The 21415-nt window shown below is 37.9% G+C and overlaps 1 protein-coding gene and 2 long non-coding RNA genes across 4 annotated transcripts in view; 1 reads left to right on the top strand and 2 right to left on the bottom strand.

Annotated features, from left to right (window-relative positions):
* The window catches only part of LOC120548886, a 193550-nt gene that overhangs the window by 158534 nt on the left and 13601 nt on the right, over positions 1 to 21415 (bottom strand). Inside the window, exons 7-13 of the mRNA XM_039785398.1 lie at positions 19620 to 19720; positions 13027 to 13116; positions 3217 to 3330; positions 2654 to 2791; positions 1345 to 1509; positions 896 to 1008; positions 251 to 419 (exon numbers count right to left, since the gene is read on the bottom strand). Coding sequence (XP_039641332.1) covers positions 251 to 419; positions 896 to 1008; positions 1345 to 1509; positions 2654 to 2791; positions 3217 to 3330; positions 13027 to 13116; positions 19620 to 19720 — 890 coding nt within the window. The remainder of the gene's footprint in view (positions 1 to 250; positions 420 to 895; positions 1009 to 1344; positions 1510 to 2653; positions 2792 to 3216; positions 3331 to 13026; positions 13117 to 19619; positions 19721 to 21415) is intronic.
* Positions 8836 to 12014, bottom strand: LOC120549415. Its single transcript, XR_005637384.1, has 4 exons — positions 11648 to 12014; positions 10684 to 10801; positions 9612 to 9804; positions 8836 to 9470 (listed from the first exon to the last, which is right to left on the bottom strand). It is a non-coding gene; the product is annotated as an uncharacterized LOC120549415 (long non-coding RNA).
* Positions 14233 to 15999, top strand: LOC120549413. Of its 2 annotated transcripts, none has more exons than XR_005637383.1 (4): positions 14233 to 14385; positions 15269 to 15354; positions 15636 to 15770; positions 15930 to 15999. It is a non-coding gene; the product is annotated as an uncharacterized LOC120549413 (long non-coding RNA). The 2 variants fall into 2 exon arrangements; XR_005637382.1 differs by having other exon boundaries at positions 15633 to 15770.

Here is a 21415-nt window from a genome sequence, read left to right as displayed (position 1 = left end):
CTTTACAGTGGCAAGTTCATAGCATAACAGACTCAGCTGCCAGTCTCAACTGTATATTGTCAGATGATTTGCATTCTAAATGCATCCTTTACTAAAGCTATTGTTAGCTATATCATGTTTAGTATTAACTTAGCATTAGAATCCTCTTACCCAAAATGTAATATATAATGTGTAAAGCCCCCTCGAAACACTTCTTTTAAACCACTCAAAGTAAATGAAATGATTTTCCAAAGATGCCAAATCTACTCACATGCCATTCTTGCAGCAACACTCTGACAGCCTCCGGGGAGATGTAGGGTCTCTTCCAGAGCCGCAGCTTGGTCCTGATCTGCCCCAACAGATCCAAAACTGTGTGCTTGTGCTCCCGGTACTCCAGCTTGATCCCGTGGTATTTAACAGTCACTCTCACACTGGTGAACCTGGTGAAGACGTCCACAATTAAGGTTGTGAATATCATTAAAATGAGAAACCGACACAAACAAACTCCCTGTTGGACAACTTAAAACCTGAAATCATATGTATGATGTTGTAAATGTCACTGAAAATCTCACATTTCCATGATTCATAGCCAACATTCCTGAAATACACCGGCATAATCCACGATCTTAAAGTTAATTTTGCTTCTCTGGTATCAGGATCAAATTAAGTCTGCCTCACTGAAACATCTGACACTGTTCATTATTAGCCTTCAACAGAATGATACTGTGTAGTGTGTTGTAATGGTTTCAGATAATTTTTTCTTGTGCTTAAACAATAGCCATGGTTATATCCAGGTCATGACATAAGATACCTTACTTGGACATTTAGCTAAGGGAAGTAATCAATTCAAGCACTGTCCGTACAGTACATTCGATTTCATGCACACCACACGTACATGAACACAGTCAGCCCTCACCTCCTCTTTAGTTCCTCCATCTTGTCAGTTGGAACCATCATGTTTCCATACTCATCTAAGTTCTGGAAGGACTGGAAGGTCTTCACATGCTGCGGCATCTCCTCCGGGCAGGCCTACAACAACATTGAGCAGTGAGCATATTCACATGCATACTGATGTTTAAATAAACTACAGAATCATCAATAGAGGTAAGTGCATCAACATTATCCCCAAAACAAACTTAGATAACAGTTTGTATGAATTTTTGTATTCCGTTTGCAAGCTCTCCTGAACAGTGAGTTAACAAATGAACACTCAGAATAAAGGGGCTAGTCTGCAGATTATTTATGCAGGTTATTTATATCTTAAAAGTAGAAAACCCTGCCGAGTTTACTAAGTCAGCATTATTGTTTATTTCACTTTCTAAATAAAGTGGTATAGTTCAGTGGTTGGATGCAGTAAATATTCACCCTGAGGAGCTCCTGTTTCTCCCTGGCGTCGTCAGCGGCTCGGCCGTGGTCCTGGGGCTCGCCCTCCTCCTCAGCCAGAGCCTTCTCTGTTTTCAGCAGCCAGTGAGCCACTGCGTCCAAGGGCGCTGGGAGACTCATGTCTAACAACACTTTGTATTCACGTAACTAAATGAAGAAACATAACGTGAACATCATCGAAAAGCAGGTGTTGGAGGTTGAATTTGACATATACTTTGAGTCTCTTAAGATGGTATCAGAAAGCTATCTTAATATCTGATGTCTACTCAAATTTCTTTGTTTAAGTGCTCCTGCTGTCTATATTATTAACGATTTTTGAAAGTCTGTCTCTTTTGTATCTTTTATTTCCCTCTGTTTAGACTATTACTTTTATTTTTACTTTAATATTATATTATTTGTATATATTTCTGTATCTTATTTGTTTACTTATTGCAATGACTGAATATCTGTAAAATATTTTTGGAAATTAAGTTAAAAAAAAAGCAGGGTGTTGGGGGAATCACTTATTCTTCTCTTTTTCATCAAACCGCAGTTTTTGCAAGTTCCCGCAATTTTTGCAAGTTCCTGCATTTTTTGCAAGTTCCCGCAATTTCATTGCATAAAATTGCATAAATATCCTGCATATCCCATCGCATTTTTTAAGAAAACGTGCCGCATAATCAAGGATTTTTGCCTGCAACAATCACAAAAAAACTCTGCATTTTTCTGGAAGGACTGATAGTTGCATGCATACAGTACATGCTGCAGTAGGGATTAAGCCAGGCTCATATTATTTTATATAAATATTTTAAAAGGATTAGACTGTATAGTGTTGCATACAGTACATGCAGGGTTCAACAATAAGGGTTGCCTGATGGCCTGGGGCAAGTAAAACGCACCGTTGGGCAAATTAATTTAAACAACCCACTTGCCTGTTTCCAAAGTTTCAATCGTTTTTAAAAACTGCATGCGGTCAAACAAATCACAGATAAAAGTCACTGTCTCTCCGGTAAGTTAATTATTGCAGTTAGATTTGATAAATTGTTTTTATAATAGCCTCCACATATATCAACTATAACAATTTACTCTTTGTTGTTATTTGATAACCACTAGTAAAAAAAAAGAATATTTAACTAAGGGCCAGTAAAAATTGACTTTGGGCAAGTATAATTTTTTTACTTGCTCGACGAGGCAAGCGGACTCTCTAACCGAACTAAACCACATTAAAAAAGGTTAAACTGTACCAATATCAAACAGGCTTTACAGTTTTTTTAAAGGCTGGGATGGGGCAAGAGATTTAAGTGGAACTGACCTTTTCAGTGAGGGTGTCCCACGCTTCTCTGAGGGACTGCTGCTCCTCACTCAGTTTCGAGGTTCGTCTCATCGCTGTCAACAATGGCATGATGGGACGTCGCTGCTCATTAAAGGACACCAGGAAGGTCTGAAATACCTAAAGAATGGAAAATGTCATCTTTAGTGCCACTCTTGTAAGGTTAACTCAAAGGCAAAAGGGATAGATTGCCTAATTTTCAAGGATCCACTTTACTTTGTAGGAAAAATCCAGCAGGATATTGTTCGGATTAGATTGGAAAACTGGTACATATGGCATTGTGTAACAAAAATATGAGAATGCTGCAAAGTGAAGAAGCAGCAGTAAGCTCTTAATAACTGAAAGCAACAGCCATTTTGAAAAATATAGGATTTGCAATACAACTGGTGTGAGACAGAGGCTGCCAATTGTTGCTGAGTATGTATCTTTGGCCTGTTGTAACAATATAATATGAATTAGTTACTAATCCAATTATGCAGTGATACTTAAAACTGCAGTAATGTTTCGGCGTAATGGGTCCTGATAGGAACAAGCTGGAAACCTACGTGGTATCTCTCGGAGTAGCTCTCTCCCTCTGTGGAGTCCCATCCCTCTAGCAGCTCGTCGTAGGCCTGAACCAGCCAGCAGGTCACTTCCTGTGCCTTTTGATTAGGTGTCGCCTGGCAACGAGGACAAAAAATACAGTTATAGGCTGAGGCCAAATGAACAATTTCAGGCTAAACTTAGTTGTTCATTTCATGATCAGCGCTATTTAGTTGGATTTAGATATGTATCTGGATAGCTTTATGTTTTATCTGCATACTGAGGTCAAAATATAGAAGAAAGACAGAAGCTGAATATTGTCCAATTGCACAGGTCAAATAAGAAACAGCAGAGGCACTAACAGTGGCCTTAGTTATTTTATCATCTATGGCAGCCAAGACAAACTAGATTGCAAATGAATACCCAAACATGGCTTCACATAGAAATCTGTGTGAAACAACTGCAACTTTGTTTGTTTATTTGATCCAATACATACTGTACCAGTTGGACGAACTGTAACCAAGGAAGTCAGAACAGGTAGCAACCAAAGGTTAAAGGACAAAACAAATGTCAACAGGTAAAATATCTGCCCTACTCCATCTAGTGCTCAAAACAAGTGTTATAATTTTGTAAACATGTTTCTATTTAAAGCGTAACTCTCGCCAAAATGCATCCTAGGGTATTTTTGTGAATGTACGTGAGTTAAACTTTAGTTTAAAACCATATTTAGGACCGAATAGCCACTTTTAAGATTGACCGTATGTTCTCGTTTTTGGGTCAAATGGCCTTTTGAATGGGAGTGCTAGGGGCACTTTTATGCTAGTCTCAAAATATTACTTTGACTATTTTCGAAATACTAAGAAGGCTCAACACAACATGAAACAATGCTCAAAGTATCACCAGGGACTCTACACATGAACGAAAGCATTGACAACATTCTTTGTGTACACAGATTTACTAAAAAGAAAGTGTTTGAGCAACTCACCGCAGCGGTTGTTGTTTTCCGGCCACTACCACCTAGACTAGCATGAGAGTGCCCCTAGCTCTCCCATTCAAAAGGCCATTTGACCCAAAAACGAGAATACGGTGAATCTTAAAAGTGGCGATTTGGTCCTAAATATGCTTTTAAACTAAAGTTTGACTCACGTACATTCACAAAAATACCCTAGGATGCATTTTGGCGAGAGTTACGCTTTAAAGGGGTGATAGAATGATTATATAGGGTATTTCACACTGTTCCTTATGGTCTCCTAATGGGGTATGTAACATTGGTTGGGCTGAAAATGGCCTGGTTGATATTTTACTGGCCCTTATGCATCCCTGTGTTTTGGCCCTATTTGTAACAAGAGCTTTTCTTCCAAATATGGTATGGTCATGAATATTTAGATGAGCTGCGCGCTGATTGGTTGAGCGACTTGCCATACGCAGACATTAGAAAAAAAAATTGATGGCTAATTGCAAATTTGGTAAGACGTGTCGGACTTTAGGAGCTCCACACAGTCTGACGAGAAAGCGGCAGCCTGCTGGGCTCCATACCCAGCGCAAAGTCACCCTTTGTGGATACTGCACTACGGGGCTCCGCGGCCAGCTGCCGGCATAACTCTAATATATTTACGGTTTGAATTTCGTCACGCCACTTATATAACATCATTCCCCAATGTCTTATAAAGCTAACCGTTGTGTCTGATTTGATTTTAAGGCATTTTTATGAACGCGAGGCATCTTTGTAGGACGAGCAGCTGCTTGCTATATGTCCCATTCATTACAATGGGGAAATATCGCAGCTTGCTCACTTTCGCATAACTAAAGTATATTTACAGTTTGAATTTCGTCACGGCATGAATATTACAGGTTCCTCAAGGTCTTACAAAGCTTAGCTAACACTTGTCCGATTTCGGATTTCAATTGAATGTATTTTTGTGAATGTCAGAGTTAGGAGGAGGCTAGCTAGCTCTCATTGATGGACTCCATCTCACCGCGGCTCTATCAATGAGACTCGCGGACAAGAGGCGTTTATTTCCCCGATTGTTTGTTTAAATAACTCAACACACATACCCATTATAAGATTAACTGGAACCTGCGGGCTGCGGTAAAAGATTGCGGGCGTAACAAGCTCGCTGACACTGCGGTCAGGGCGGCGATGTAGCAACCCAGGCAGCACCAACACCGGCACTAAACTCTGACACACAGTCGGAGAAAATTTGCAATTAGCCATCCATTTCGTAAAGCGGCCCATATTTGAGCTTTATATGGTTGATTTCTCGCATAAAAAAGTTTCAGAAGTGAATTTTGTAATGGAATAGCAGAGATCTGCGTGACCTAGCTAGATTCAGAAAACTACCTGATCTCAGGTCAGTTGTGTAGCCTATGTAATTGTTGGGGCGTGACCGTTCTCTTAATACACCCATGGCTGTGACAAAGGTTCCGGTTTTTGGGAGGTTGACGTCAACTTCCAGCTTTGTTGGGATTCGCGCGTTTTCAGCGGCAGTTTCAAAATATGAGATTTTCATAGTAAAGGGGTGTCAATGGGATTTTGAGCTTCTATGTATGTCCTATTTACCCACCGAACTGTCCTCATTCAACTATGACAGGGTAAAATCGGTTTTGCATTCTATCACCCCTTTAAGTCTCACTGGCTCCCTGTCCCGTCAAATAATTAATTTAGATTGCTCTTTAATGTTTTATGTAAAAGCACATTGAATTGCCTTGTTGCTAAAATGTCCTATATACAATAAACATGACTTGCCTTTGCCTATTAGTCAATAAACCAAAAGAGCAAAGCAAAAAGCTTTCCCACAAGGCACCAACACAAGTCATGAGATACTTGACACAACACATAATGGCAGCTGTTGTGCCAAAATGTGCTTCAAGCAAGCCTGTGCACAGCAGAGTACCAAGCCCATATAGAGGTTGGATTTGGCAACAACGTTGTTGTTTTTACTCATAAGAACATGAAATATAACTTATCTTCTGCTGTAAATGGGGATGTTTGAGGCCATAATGATAAAGTAGATATTATTTAATGCAATGTCTATGGTATGTATATAATGTGTAAAGAATTCCCTGAGTAGTGGCAATGTTGTAGTACTCGACCGCATTTTTACTTGGTCTTGTCTCATCTCAGAAAAAGGGGACTCTGGATTTTATTTTAAGACCCGTCAAGACCACAACTGCCTTTGATTATTTTATCAAGGCATTTCTCATGAGACACTTTAGCAGAGCACGCTAATCACTCCAAGTAGCAGTGCTTCACCTTCTGAGAATATAGTTCCCAGTTTGTATACGGTTAGAAGATGGCTGTGACTATATAAATTACAACATGTAAATAGGAAAATGTTGGCATTATTTTGTCACTTATTGGGAGCAGTAGGCTAGTTGGAGCCGGTTACCTCCAGGATCAGTGCTAAACTAGGCTAGCGGTGGGTGTGCCAGACAGAGTTACGACACGCTCAGAGATGAGAAGGGTATGTATGGACTTATCTAACTCTGGGGGATACGGGGAATAAGCTGAAGTCCCAATAAGTCGGTGTGTTCCTTTAAGGTTTATTAGTTTCAGTTTTGTGCATTATATACATCAATCTATCCTATTGTTAAACCAGCTATATTAAATCCAATGCAATATTTATCCAGGGTTAAGTAAGTCTCCAAGACCTTGTCTGTGTGTATGTTCATGTCATTTTCTGTTGTTATACATGTATGCTTTGTTTCCTTACTTAGGTGTTTATGTCATTTGTGGTAATGTTTCATAAATGTCCTTTGGTGTTATTCATCTTCATTTATGTCTATATGTATGTCTATGTCCTCTTTTATATGAGCTACCCAGGGATGCAAAAAGAATTTCAGCCCTGGCTGACAATAAAAGTTGTATCGTATCGTAAGAGTCACTATGTTTAGATGTATTTTCAGAAGCGTTTCTCAAATTTAAACTCTTCATTTTGCAGAAAGTTTAGACTAGACTCTCTCCCTAGACTCTAATTCCTGAGCCCTCCAGCCTGCAATATATCTTGCACAATCAATGCTAAATTATTCCAAAGTTCTAAAATGAACACCTCTTTGGGAGTAAAGTAACAACATACAAAGTTACGATTAAAAAACTCAAATGTCTGCAGCAACCACATCCATCATGCTGATATCTGGTCAGAAACCAGAGCACACAGGTGTTTTGTCCACTGTGACTGATCTGTCCTAAGTTGTGCAGCAGGCCATACCAGCAGGGAGGAAAAGCAGCTCTGCAGAGTTGCCCTGTGAGTGCTTTATTCATCTCATGGGAGGCAGAGAAACACCCTTGCTGTGTCTTGAGATTCCTTCCCAGAGAACAGGGCAAACTAGTTTGATTCTGCATGATCCGGCTTGCTTTCAACCACCATATGATTGAAAGGTAATCTTGGCTCATCAGTGACTGACGATTAAATTTGAGTAGCTGCAGTGCCGTCCCAATAAACAACTTTCCTGGCGTGTCTTTACATGACATAATCATCAGCAATGAAATCTAAAGTTATTTGCAGGTGCTACGAGGGTTTGGTACGGCTGATTTACGCCATGTGACATGGCAGTATTGAGGCCGACAATTGCTGACAAACCAGCAAGCCAGGGTTTCCAAACATTAAAGCATAAAGCAGTGACAGGGTATGAGAGGCCGTATAGGAGGTAATTCATACTTCTGTCTTACACACACTATCATAATCTTGCATATACACCACTATACTCATACACACACACTATTATAATCATTTTACATGTATTTATGAGAGGGTATAGTTGTGTATGTGAGAGAGTATAGTAGTGTGTGTGTGAGAGTATAGTAGTGTATGTGAGAGAGTATAGTAGTGTGTGTGTGAGAGTATAGTAGTGTATGTGAGAGAGTATAGTAGTGTATGTGAGAGAGTATAGTAGTGTATGTGAGAGAGTATAGTAGTATATGTGAGAGAGTATAGTAGTGTATGTGAGAGAGTTTAGTAGTGTGTGTGAGAGAGTTTAGTAGTGTGTGTGAGAGAGTTTAGTAGTGTGTGTGAGAGAGTATAGTAGTGTGTGTGAGAGAGTATAGTTGAAAAGGAAGTTGGTTTGATCAATCAGGAAGACAGTTTAAATTCTCACTTCCTCATTGGCTAAAGGGGCCATTTTAAATTATCATTATCTGGTGGGCTTGCTGCTTTGAAAGTACAGCTAGCACCAACTCAGAGGAACAAGGATCAAATCAAGCAGCAGAAACTTTAAGGAAAAAAACAACCTTTTTGGACAAAAACATTTATTCTTATTTTATTTAGTTTCTTTTTCAAGGTCAGTTATTGTTTGTGGAAGTATATGGTTATGAGGAAAACATTGCTATTTTTTTCACTGATACACTGTGGTGTGTTCAGAGAATTGTGAGGTAAACTGACAATTTGGGCCATGAAAGTGTCATTTTGGAAAGATACATTTCTGAGCTCAATGGTTATACTCTGACAATCTCTTTCTTGCTCTTGATTAACCAGCAGTTTGAAGAGGATGCCAATCAGGGAAGCTTTGGTGTAGAGCTGAAGATCTTTGTCCGAACACGACGGGACCTTAATTTCTATCTTTTACCGGCGCCTTTCGGCGGGGTTGCGCGCGCAACAGTGCAGAGGCAATGCAGAACATTTTAGTTAGGAGTGACAACGCTGAAATGAATTAAGACCCCGCCCCCCAAAGTACATTTTGAGACTTCAATGTTGTTGTTCCAGAAAATGACTTTATTTTCAATTAAACAGTTATGAACAGAATTCTAGAAACTTTAGACCCACTAGCCAATGACATTCAATTATTTTTGAGCCTAGTGAACTCTATCAGTGAGCAACTTCATTAGTGTCAAGGCAATTAATAAAGGTTAATAAAAGGCCATTGACAAGTTTCCTTTTCAGTCAAATGATTATTCCATTTTCAATTGTTTAAACAAGACATTAATAATGTATTAGGAAATGGTGAGTTATTGACAACGATGCCTCTTCAATTTAGTCAAGTTCAACAGGCAACAGATTTTAATAATGTATATTAAGGAGTTCTTGGAAGTCATTCCTGACCAAATCCCTGAGTGTTTTTAATGCAAAATCCATAGTTTCCTTAAAATCCTCGAATTTTTTCAGGACTGGCAACCGCAGGCAGTTAATGCATGTGTTTGCGGTGGGTAAATGACGGCCTTGTCTGAGGGGCAGCTCATGGAGAAAAACCACTGAAGGTAGTGGAGAGAAGCCCAGGGGTGGAATATCATTTGCTCCCGTCGCAAAGGCCAGGATACCCCCAAGTTGCAAGGGTTCCTCTTGCTCTGAAAAAGAAATACACCAAAGAACACCAAAAAATAAATTAAACCTAGCATGTAGAAAACTTTTAAAAAGGAGGGAAAGACAAAGACAGACAGAAGGGCATATGAAAAGATTTTTATTCCATAACTAGCAATAATACTTACCCTCAACATCCAGCAGGTAGTCCCTCCAAAATGCACACATTCCTCTGCCCTTCTTTTGTTCCTGCCCACTGCTGACACTTCTAGTACATCAGCTGGGAGTGGGGATGGCTCGTGACAAAACAGCGGTCTGAAAGCATCTGGGTGCATTCTTATTGCATCAAGAACACCAAGGGTCTTCATCCCCTCCCTGAACCTGTAAAAATGTATCATGAGAAGATACAAATATAATTTTTCAAATTGGATAAATTATCACACAGCACATGAAAGGGATGACTTATAAGACAGTTCAGTTTTTGATTATGCAAAAAGGCCTTGTCTTTGACCACTATCTAAAACGTGATGTTCTTTACGTTTTTAAGATTTTAAGATTTTATATGATACATGCAAGCCTTTATTCGGAGTGTGCGGTTGTACACTGGCTTTTAAAAATATGTTAAATCTTTCATTATTCTTAAACCTTGTAAGGTGTTCAGGTCTGTGGGACCCGTTGTCCCACAAATGATGCTATTTATTATGTCTTGTAACTCAAACTCATTGGCCTTGGCTCATTTTCTTTGAAGAACATAAAAAATAACTTATTTTCAATTAGTGTACACGGTACACCCCCCTACACATAACTAATACAAATGAGGTGTTCGGGTCTACTGGACCCAAGTGTAATAATTGTAGGTGCTGTGAAACTTTGTACCTGCTATTCTCACACAAAGTTACAAAATTGTTACATTTCAAGTACTTTCACCTGTTCTGATAATGACTGATGATAATGAATGAAAAATCTTGTTTCCATTTTTTTTTTTTTACCTTTTTTATAATTGAATTTCCTTGTTTACTCACAAAATCATGATCATATGATCTCACAGGAGTAAATGGCAAATATGAACCATAAATGATGTATATATCATTGGTAATTGAGCTTAAGTAAACCTTTTTACATAATTTTTTATGGCTGTATTGATTTAAAAGCCTAATAATGTGGTGGGTCCACCAGACCCGGGAACATTGGCTGTGGAACAAAAATATGAACACCTTAGAAGGGTTAATTTTGTTTGCTAAAAAATTGAGTGACACAAACCTTTAAAGTGCTCCACTAACTCGATGAACCAGCTGAAACATGATGATATCCTCCACCAAGAGATCTTTGTCTTCTATGCGTTTCAAAGGCCTTAGACACCCAGCATTGGCCAGATAATCTGTAATAAATCATTGTATAGTATGAACAACACAAGATTAGATATATTAAACAAACTGTTCTTTACTGGAGGCCAGGCCTGTATGTGATGATGAAATTAGGTGATGCATGAATTTATATGAATGACATCTTTTATTTAACTCCTTTAATCACAGTAGTATATTTAGCACTGACCAAGCCTGGTTTAAACATTCATATGAAAGTCAGAAACAAATCACACAGATTGCAGAAATATAAAAACAAATATGTGGCTTCACCACACTTAATCAGGGCTCTCAAGTTTTGAAGACAGGCAAGAGTGACATTCTAAAATGCTTAATAAGCACTTGAGAGCCCTGCTTAGTAGTATTTAGATTATTATTCACTGTAATAAACATATGTAAACATGTATATTGCACTCGTTACTAATAATAATAATAATACATTTTATTTATATAGCGCTTTTCATGGTACTCAAAGACACACACAGGCTAAATATCGTCACCCAGTCAGATGATTGCAACTCAGCTAGCTAGCTAGCCAGCCGATGGAAGACCGAGCATTCTTATTTAACCTATCTTTGCTGTAAAACGCCTACGCCTACTCTCTCTTTACCCAAAGATAGGTGAAATCCAATAAATGCAGAACTACATTGCAATAAGCTGCGCACTGAATAGCAAATTACAATGTGTTTGAAATTTAATAACAGGAGCGCAGCAATGGGTATTACAATTACCAGTATGCTTCCATAACTGCTGCTGCTAGCTGCTAGCTTTTTCTCCTAGTCAAAGTCAAATGTACATTGTACAGTAAATAAACTGTGGTTAATCAATCAATACATCTTATGTAAGCAGATTTATCAACTTACCTCTTCCTGGATTTCGACGACGATCCACCGAAACGCTGTCTCGTCTGGTAACGGGGTCCTCCGTGTTGCATTGAGCTAGCTAGAAGTAGCAGTGCTAGCCTGGAGCCAGGTCTGACTGGATTTGCAGTTCCACCCCTGAATAATCTCTGCATCTCCGAATCAGAATCTGTTGGACTTAATTTAATTGTCGAGACATCGTTGACAATAGCTCACCATTTCCTAAATTATTATTTAGAAGACCCACAGCTTCAGTTAGCCTCTCTCTATCCATTACAGCTCCACTTCAGCCAAACTATTATAATGACAGTGCCGGAATTTGACCGTCAAATACCGCTTCTTCTTTGTCAACCAATCAGGAGCTGAGTAATCAAACTCTTTCCCCTTTGGTTTCAATCAAACTCCCTTCCGTTTCAATCAAACTCCCTTCCGTTTCAATCAAACTCTTAACACACTACTATATCCCTTCCCATATACTTTTCAAATTTCTTTCTCTTATATTTTTTTTTCTTCTCCAATAAAATATTTACAAAAAAACACTATTTTCTTTTTTTTTTTATATACTTTTTTTCTCACATAAACTATTTTAACTTATTATACACACTCATATACACTCATATACATTAATAATTACACACACTACTATACTCTCTCACATACACTACTATACTCTCTCACATACACTACTATACTCTCTCACATACACTACTATATTCTCTCACATATACTACTATACTCTCTCACATATACTACTATACTCTCTCACATACACTACTATAGCTACTCTCTCACATACACTACTATACTCTCTCACATACACTACTATACTCTCTCACATATACTACTATACTATCTCACATACAATGCTATACTCTCACACACACACTACTATACTCTCTCACATACACAACTATACCCTCTCATACATACATGTAAAAGGATTATAATAGTGTGTGTGTATGAGTATAGTGGTGTATATGCAAGATTATGATAGTGTGTGTAAGACAGAAGTATGAATTACCTCCTATACGGCCTCTCATAACAGGGGGTTGTGGCACTGACTAGATTCAGCCAGGTTTTTATACATCACTCTAGCTGTCAAGGCTGGTTGTATTTTTGTTTATTCATTAATTTATACATTTCTTTATCAATTTTATTTTACTGATATTTTTTTTTAATTGAAAATTGTATTATCCAACCACCCAAAAAGGTTGCTCACATCTTTAAAAATACATTATGATTTCATGGGGAGATTTAAACAGATATTAACTATGACCTAGCCTAAGGTGTCAATAAATTACAAGGTAGTGAAATTGGAAGGTAAGTAGGCTGATGAAAAATTAGAAATGAAACAGAGGTGGATCGTGAGGTGTCAGGTCTACCTGTCGCAGAGGTGAAGCAGAAATAGCAGGAGTGTAGTGAACAGGCAGGTTGATAGGAGAAGGACTTTTAGGAAGAGTCAGGTACGGTGTCTATGAGGAAAAAGGGAAGAGGAGAGGAGGAAACAAAAGGATGCCGAGAAAATAGAGAAATCCCAAACAAAAGGTTATAGTGGAAATGCACGTTGCAGAGATAATTGAAGAGCAATGTACAAACACTAACAAAAACAGTAACAGCACTTCAGGCTTATGATAACCAAACTGGATACAGCTAAAATACTACTAATTTACAGTTTTATCAAATGTACTCTGCAAACTGTGATTCATTTCAATGCAACTTCCAAAAACATTTAAGTCAAGACTGATTTCTTAGAGGCTGATATCAATTTCTCACACGTATATATCTCTGTCTGCATATATTCTGGCTGACTTGCAAAAAAGAAATGACAGAAAGAGTGCACCCGAGGTAACAAGCAGACTTCAGTGTTTACAAGACTGTTTGCAGCACTCGAGTTGACAGAAGTTGAGCATAAGGAGGTGTGGAGTCCATGATGAACAATGCGTTTATTGTTCCACTGTTAAATGCCCCACCTCTGGTTTATATCTTTAGAACAAGTCTTTAATGACCAGATTTAAAGGTTTTCTGCTAAACGTGCACTGTAAACCCGAACGTTCAAAGTAATTAAATAGATTAAGTAGTGTATACTCAAAGTTTTAGAACAAGTTCTACTAACTTAATTTTGTCAAGTTGGTGTAACATGTTCTTCCTTTTTGAGTATTGTTAACTAATATTTTTTGATTAAATGGAACTATTTTGTGTATAAGTAAGCATAACTTAAAAACATAACTTAAGTACAATGTAATAGAATTGAGTAATAACATACTAAGAATGATAAAGTCCTGTTATTTCTATTGTTTAAAATAGGGATGATTTAAAAATAAACTGAATTTATATAGCACATGTTAAAATACAATAAAATCTCAAAGTGCTTTACCAAATAAGTAAAATCGATCATAATAAATAAATTGCAATAGCAAATGGTCTGAAATGCATTAGACATTAGTGGAGGACAAAATGTTTTTATTTTATTTATTTTTTGCTTCATCAGTTTAATGTAGCCTATATATTCTTTTTATTTTTATTTAAGCAGCTGCAGGGATAATTTTGTATGGCGAGTTAATCTCTGATTCAACCTGCGAAGCAGAAGGTGGCGCTAATTTGCACACTACACTGATTCCTTACCGCTCTTTGGAAAAACACAGAAGAAGAAAAGTTTGAACAACGCAGCAAGGCGGGAAGCAGCAGACAGTAGGGTTGCAGAAACTACCTACGCAGCAGCAATCAGGCTCACTGGACTTACTGTAAGTTTTGAATGTTAATATGCATTCGCTTTTACTTCTTTTATACATTTTGTATGTGTTTGTCTCAGAGAGCGTAGACCTTCTCCAAGCCCCCGCCCTTCACTGGCTTATCACGGGAGTCTTGTAGGGATTGGCAACTTGTCAGATATAGGTTAGCTCTTAAAGAGCTAGCTAGCCACTTAGCGCGACCAATAACGTTACCAGAGACTATTTAGAAGGACTTTGACGTTACGCACTCCAGCAGCACAACTAGCGACCTAGCTACCACTAACCGACTCCCTGAAGAATTTGACGACGGATGAATCTAGTAATCACACGCTCATTCCCCGCTTAAAGGTGGTGTTAGAAAATTAGTTGTTAGTAGAAGCACTAACAGACACCTCGTATGCGATAGTTAGTTTTTTGTTGCTGGAAACTTTCAATAGTGCACAAAAGAGCATAAACGCCTCAAACTGAGTTCCTACACTGCAAGTCCGCGCTCTCTGTGTAGCTTCTAGGGACGCTTGTTTTAAATTCTGTGTGAGCAGACTGTCTGAGACACGGAGATTGCTGTTAACAGAACGAGTCAACTGCCCGTGCCTGCCTACTGTTGCCTCGGTTTTAAAACAAACGACCCTGCTGGAGGCAAGCGGCTTTCATGACAAAGATGAATAAAGTAAAACCCTTAACAGTAAAGCTTTGGTTTGTAGAAATGGTATTATTGTTGATTAACCATGCACTAAGGTTCAAGTGTGGCTGCTTTTCTTTACAGTAATGTTAATTTTGCTTGATGGCTTTAGTAACTTGACACTTATGGGGATTAAATGAAAAGATCATTAACAGGGAACATTTATAAATGGAAGTATTTATAATTTGACACTCTTTGAATCTTTTAATTGTTCAGTTTCAGATCAGTTTATGCCTTTGCATCTTGCTGTTCCAGTTTCAAGAAGTTAAGGAAGATAACTGGAGATGTGATAACGATACCAGGTAATCCAATGAATGTGAATTCTTCTATCACCCCCTCCCCGCCCTCTAAATACCAATAACTTGAATTGTTGTTTTTTTCTCAGACAAGGTTTTAGTGTGGTAACCCCAAATCATACGCACTCCCACATACACACATCATTGTTTTTTCTACTTGCCTGTTTGATCAAAATAAAGTGTTTTGCTGTATTTAAGTCAACAAATAATGAATGTGTTCTGTTCACGAATACTACTAATCATATTTTACTTAACTTTGTATTTGCTTGCAAAAATTGTTGAAGAAGACTGAGAAGAAACTGACCCTCATTAGAAAGATGATGGAGACCACATTTCCCCTACGCCGACAGACCATAGTGATGTCCTGCCCACCAGTGAACGACCTCATGGATCTCTGGCTTGCTCTTAAAATAGAGTCTGAGGTAATATGGATCAGCTCTCTCTTTTAAAGTGAAAATTGTGATTCTTACTCATTTGGCTGATATTTTTGCTTTATGAATGTGTGCAAGATTCTTCAAATTGAACTGTTTTTTTAATAAGTGTTGTTGCTGTATTCTCCTCTGGCTGTTATTTCTATGTAGTTGTATGCAGAGTTCCAGCGGATTACAAATCAGAACCTGCCCAACACGTGCTATGCTGAGCTTGACCGCTATCTTCATGACTGATGACCTTATTCAGACGGAAGGCATCAAAAACGGGAAGACAGCAGATGCTCTGGCGCTAAAATTTTAAAAATCCATGATGAACAGGTAAATAGATTTTTACACATTTCATAGGTTGAACCAGTAGAACATTGAACAGGTTCAATGATTGAAATGAGCTTTTTGACTTTTGCAATTAGTCCACTTTGTTTGCCATTTGTCTGATTGCATTAAAGATGTTAACAGGTTATTTGTGGACATATGTTCTGTTTGGACTGTTTAAAATCAGCTTTATGTAAACTCTTCAGTATATGCAATTCTGTTTTTATCTGAATAGGAAATCCATGACATACACAAAGCGCACTACTGTTCTCCACGCCCTTCTCTTGTGTATCTGCGTGAGGACATCTCTGGATGTTTAAGAACCTGCACAGTGAGTCTCCTTAAGTCACTAACAGATTCTGCTGTGTATTATCTAACCCGTAAATATTAACATTTTATTCAATGTTCAGTAAAACATTTTCTTGTAAATGTCCTTGGTTTCAGTCAGCACTTAGATTCTCTGGTATTTTGGCTGATTCATGTGTGCAGAACATGGATCTTATGTTTTTCAACTCTTACAATGAGACCCAGGTCTCTTTGTGGAAAAGTGGTATTGGATTTCAATGGGACTTGGTTAAGGAAAGACAAATTATGTCATCTGTTCTGTTCCATGTGTTAGTTTGTGATTAGTATCTCTTTTTTCATTCATTCAGGATGAGTCTGATGAGCCAGAGCTTGATGGTGTTGCAGTGGGCCTCATTACTTTCATCGGTGACCATGACGCAAGTCCAGTTCACTACCACCCTGTGAGAATCACTGTCGTCATTGAAAGTGATGCCGTGGTCAGCCTTCCCAGACTTGGCGATGCCTTCCTGGTAATCTGTGGAGTGATCTATGCACTACACCTCAGCTATCCCAAAGCACTGACCAACACTTTTGAATTCACTCTAAAGATTTAACTTGGTCTAGAAAGTGGTAAACTATCCCCGAGGTTGCAGACCCTCAAGAATGAATTAATGATGTAGAAACTCATCTGAAAAAAGGCTGCAGGGTAAAGCATTAAAAAGGCTAGTTCAAAGTTATCTCCCTTTTGTCTAAATAATGCCTCAAAAAGTTACTGCACTACTGCAGGTGTTCAGCCAATAGGCCCAAACTACTCAATATGCCTTTGTTCTTATTAATATAATGCAAAAGTAACGCTAATGTTTTGTATGTTTTAATGTTTTCTCTTAACATTGTGGGCTCATGCGGGCAAAGCCCACATTTCACTGTGCATTTGATATGGTTTGTAAAACATTTACATTTTAGAGTTTTAAGTGAAAATGTTCTTAAACTCTATAGAATATTTGAAATTTCATCCAAATTGCTGCCCTGTCGCCTTACTCAGGAATTAGCAAGGAAGCCAAAAGCAGTGTTTTTTCTTTTATAGCTGTAACGAACGATAACTTCATTTTTGGTATTATTGTTTTTGATTACTCCGATTATTTTCCTGACTATCTGATTAGTTGTCTGGTCAATATCAGAAATGTGTGATAAATATTTATTTCCTAGGGCCTTAAAGAAACATGCCTACCGTATTTTCCGGACTATAAATCGCACCGGACTATAAATTCGCATTTATTTAGAAATGTATTTCACAAAATCCAAAACTACACAATAGCACCCAGAACAACAGGCTGAATACGCGGGGTGTCCGGTATGTTAACGTAACACATTAACAGTTATTAAACTATACAATAGCACACAGAACAACTACCAGGGTGGCGTACGTAGCGAGCTAACTGCACCGTTGACAAGCCTCTCCCAGCAGCACGTTGTTCAAGCACCCATGTGTGACTCGTTCCTCCAGCTCTGGCCATCTTGCTTTCAGCCCGCGATTAACCGATTAGCTTTCTTTGTTTTCTTCATTGCATAAGAGTCACCTTTTCGCCAGTCCCTCACAAGTTTCTCCCTTGTTTTTCAAACTTTCTTTCTGCTGCTCGATTACCGTTTTCGGCTGCATATTTTACTACCTGCAGTTTATCTCTTTTCTCTTTCTCAGTTGTCTTTAGGAGCAGCATTCTAGTTGTCACAAGCGCAGAGGCCCTCTTGCGGCTGTAGATGGTAATGTGTTCAGTATGAATTAACATTTAAAAACATGTTAAATTATATATATTTTGATATACAAGTCGCACAAGTCACAGGACCAGCCAAAGTAGGAAAAAAAGTGCGACTTATAGTCCAGAAAATACGGTACTTATTGGGATTTATTCACAGTATCCCCCAGAGTTAGATAAGTCCATACATACGCTCTCATCTCTGTATTCGTGTCGTATCTCTGTCTGACGCCCCATGCCTAGCTTAGCACAGATCCTGGAGGTATCTGGCTCCATCTATGCTCCTAATAAGTGACAAAATAACGCCAACATTTTCATATTTACATGTTGTGATTTGTACAACATGTGCTAAGCTAGGCTAGCAATTGGGTGCGCCAGACAGAGTTACAACACACACTGAGATGAGAAGGGTATTTATGGACTTCTCTAACTCTGGAGGATACGGTGAATAAGACAAAGTCCCATTAAGTTGCGTGTTCGTTTAAGTGACCAGGAACACATTTGGAAGGATAGGATCAGAGAATTTTTGAGTTTTTCTTCTTAAAAATCTCTCAAATTTATTTATTTATTTAATATACAATTAAAGTATATAAGTATATTTTAAAATTATTTTTTATTTTAATTTATAAATGTTTTTCTATTTCATTTTAACATGTAACTGTTCAAAAGCAGACGTTCACGACTTTAAGATATATTAAGTTAGTTAAACTTAATGTAAGTGAGGCAATCGGTTGCCTAAAAAAAAATTTTAAGTTTTGAATCACATGTTTTTAAGTAAACAAACTCAACATATTTGACTAATGTGTACTTAAAACAATGACAAAACAAACTAATAAACATTGAGTTTTATTAACATAAAAATTGTGTGGTTGTGTACTTATTTTTTTAAGTTCTGTGAACTTATTCCTGTGGTTTGAAAACTCAAAACTGTAAGTCATAATAACTGAAAATAATTGAGTTCCCTTAACAGAAAACTAAGTCATATTAACTGCAAATATTTGAGTTGAGCTAAATGAGCACTTTTAATTTAACTGTTATCAAAAGGTACAAGTAGCAATTCAACCAACCTTTTAAGTTCGGAAAATTTTGACTTTTAAGTTAATCAACTTAAAAAAAGTGAGGCAACTGATTGCCTCACTTTTTTTGAGTTCTGGTAACTTATTCGGGTTTACAGTGTAGGTTGCCTAATACTGTTGCTGTTAAAATATGCCTGATGCCCTAGACTTCGTTTGACCTGCAAATCACCAAAACAATGCAAACCAAGCAGGACTGGATTAGATAGAGCTTAGCTGCACCCTTATTTTTCACAATCGACTGTAGCAGTTAAACAGTTGAAAACTTCATGAGCAGACCCTGAACCCTACCCGAGCTGGTTGCCAGAACAAGAAGCTCCACTGACTTAAAAAAGTATCTGAAAACATTTCTGCAGTGTAAAATGGTGCCCTTTGTTGCTTGATGTTTGTCTAGAAAAACAAAATAGAGTGATACAGACCTGCGTTTCTTCCTCTGGCACTGGCAGGTCTTTGGAGTACTGCAGGAACTGGGCCACATAGGTCATGATGGACTTCTCATCAGGGTCCCGAACGTCCACATCTGCATCCACATCACAATCCTCCATTATATTCTCACACTACTGTCAAACGTCTACACTAACACATGAGCAAGCTACTGAAGAAGGTGGAGTTGGAGAACGGAGGTCTAGCTTCTCTGTCTATAAAACTGGGCTGATAAAAGTCTGCCCATATACTCACAGGCAAAGTGAACCAAGTCAGGGTTTTTATATAAGAGCGGAGCAAACAAACAGCAAGTGAGTCAGCAGACTGTCAGATCGCCATCCCACTCGCCCTCAGGCATGGCTCTGTCACAACACTCTGCTACACTCACACACATTCACCCAGATTCACATGGCATGACATCAATGACTGCTACACAAGTATGTCAGAGACAAATCCCGTGAATCATATTTGCAGTACTTGAAAGCAATACTTGAGTAAAAGTACAAGTTAAAGTCTTCTTTTAGAATATTACTTGAGTAAAAGTCTTAAAGTATCTGATATTTACTGTACTGTACTGTACTGTATCAAAAGTAACTTTCTGATATTAAATGTACTTAATTTTTAAAAGTAAAAGTAAAGAAAAACTTTAATTATAAACTTTATTGTGGCTTCCTTATACACTGTGTTCCAAATTATTATGCAAATATTTGACACTGATTTTCCTAAATAGTCGATGCAAATGACAGTCAGTATAATTTTCAAGTCACCAACCATTAGGGTATAAGTCAAATTTCATCGAACAAACCATCCAATGAAAACAGAATTTTTTTCAGAAATAAAAAGCTCAAAATGCACTGTTCCGAAAGTTTGGCTAGCTGGCTCAACCGCAACCAAGAAAATCATAGCTCAGCACTGGCTAGCCCCCCCCCCACTCGCTTTGTATAAAACAGTGGTTGGCGTATTTTCTAGACATAGTTATGCTTGAGCTCTATACAGCAAGGATTAATGAAGCCAAATCGTCCACTATAGACCTATGGAAAATTCTAAATTCTAATATAAAAATATAAAAAAAAAAAAAACGTAATGTAAAAAATGTATCTAACAAAAATGCACTGTTCCAAATTATTATCAGGCATGAAAATGGGTCAGGGATGAAAAAGGTGAGAAGGATATTACCCCTACCCCTCTAGGAGGCCCTCCCGGGAAAACCATATTCCAGAAATTTTAAAATATTAATCTGATCATTTTGAAACATGCGCAATTCTTTGCCAACCAACAGTGTAATATTTCAATATGCACTCATTAAAGTTAATTTGACTGGCAAAACAGTTAAATTCCTTCTGAAATTACACAATAATAAAAGTCATAATTTTTAAAGACTAAAAAGTTTTGGATCAATTTTTACTTCTTCCAACCATGTTAAATTAAGAGTCAATGTGGATTTACATATTGCAATAATATCAAAATCCTACAATGAATCATTGTGAAAACAAAAATGTACTACTTTGGCCAGATCATCATCAAAAAAGTGAATTAGTACATTCATGATTTTGTCCATGTTGATATTAGCTGCTTTATTTACATTTATTAAAAACGTCGAATTGTTTATCTTTTCATATAACTAGACGTCTAAACTCTGGGACAAGGCCGTTATGTTTAAATACCTGCCATGCTGATTCCAAACAGACAGCTTTGTCAAGGCAGTTTGGGCTTCAGATAGCTTTTACAAATCATGTTCCGCTATGAACGTGCACACACGTATTGTTTGTATCCGATCGGTCGGTAAAGAAAG

Source organism: Perca fluviatilis, chromosome 20, assembly GCF_010015445.1.
Source record: "Perca fluviatilis chromosome 20, GENO_Pfluv_1.0, whole genome shotgun sequence".
NCBI lineage: Eukaryota > Metazoa > Chordata > Actinopteri > Perciformes > Percidae > Perca > Perca fluviatilis.
The sequence above is the reverse complement of the archived record's forward strand: the minus strand, read 5'-3'. Positions and strand labels throughout refer to the sequence as shown.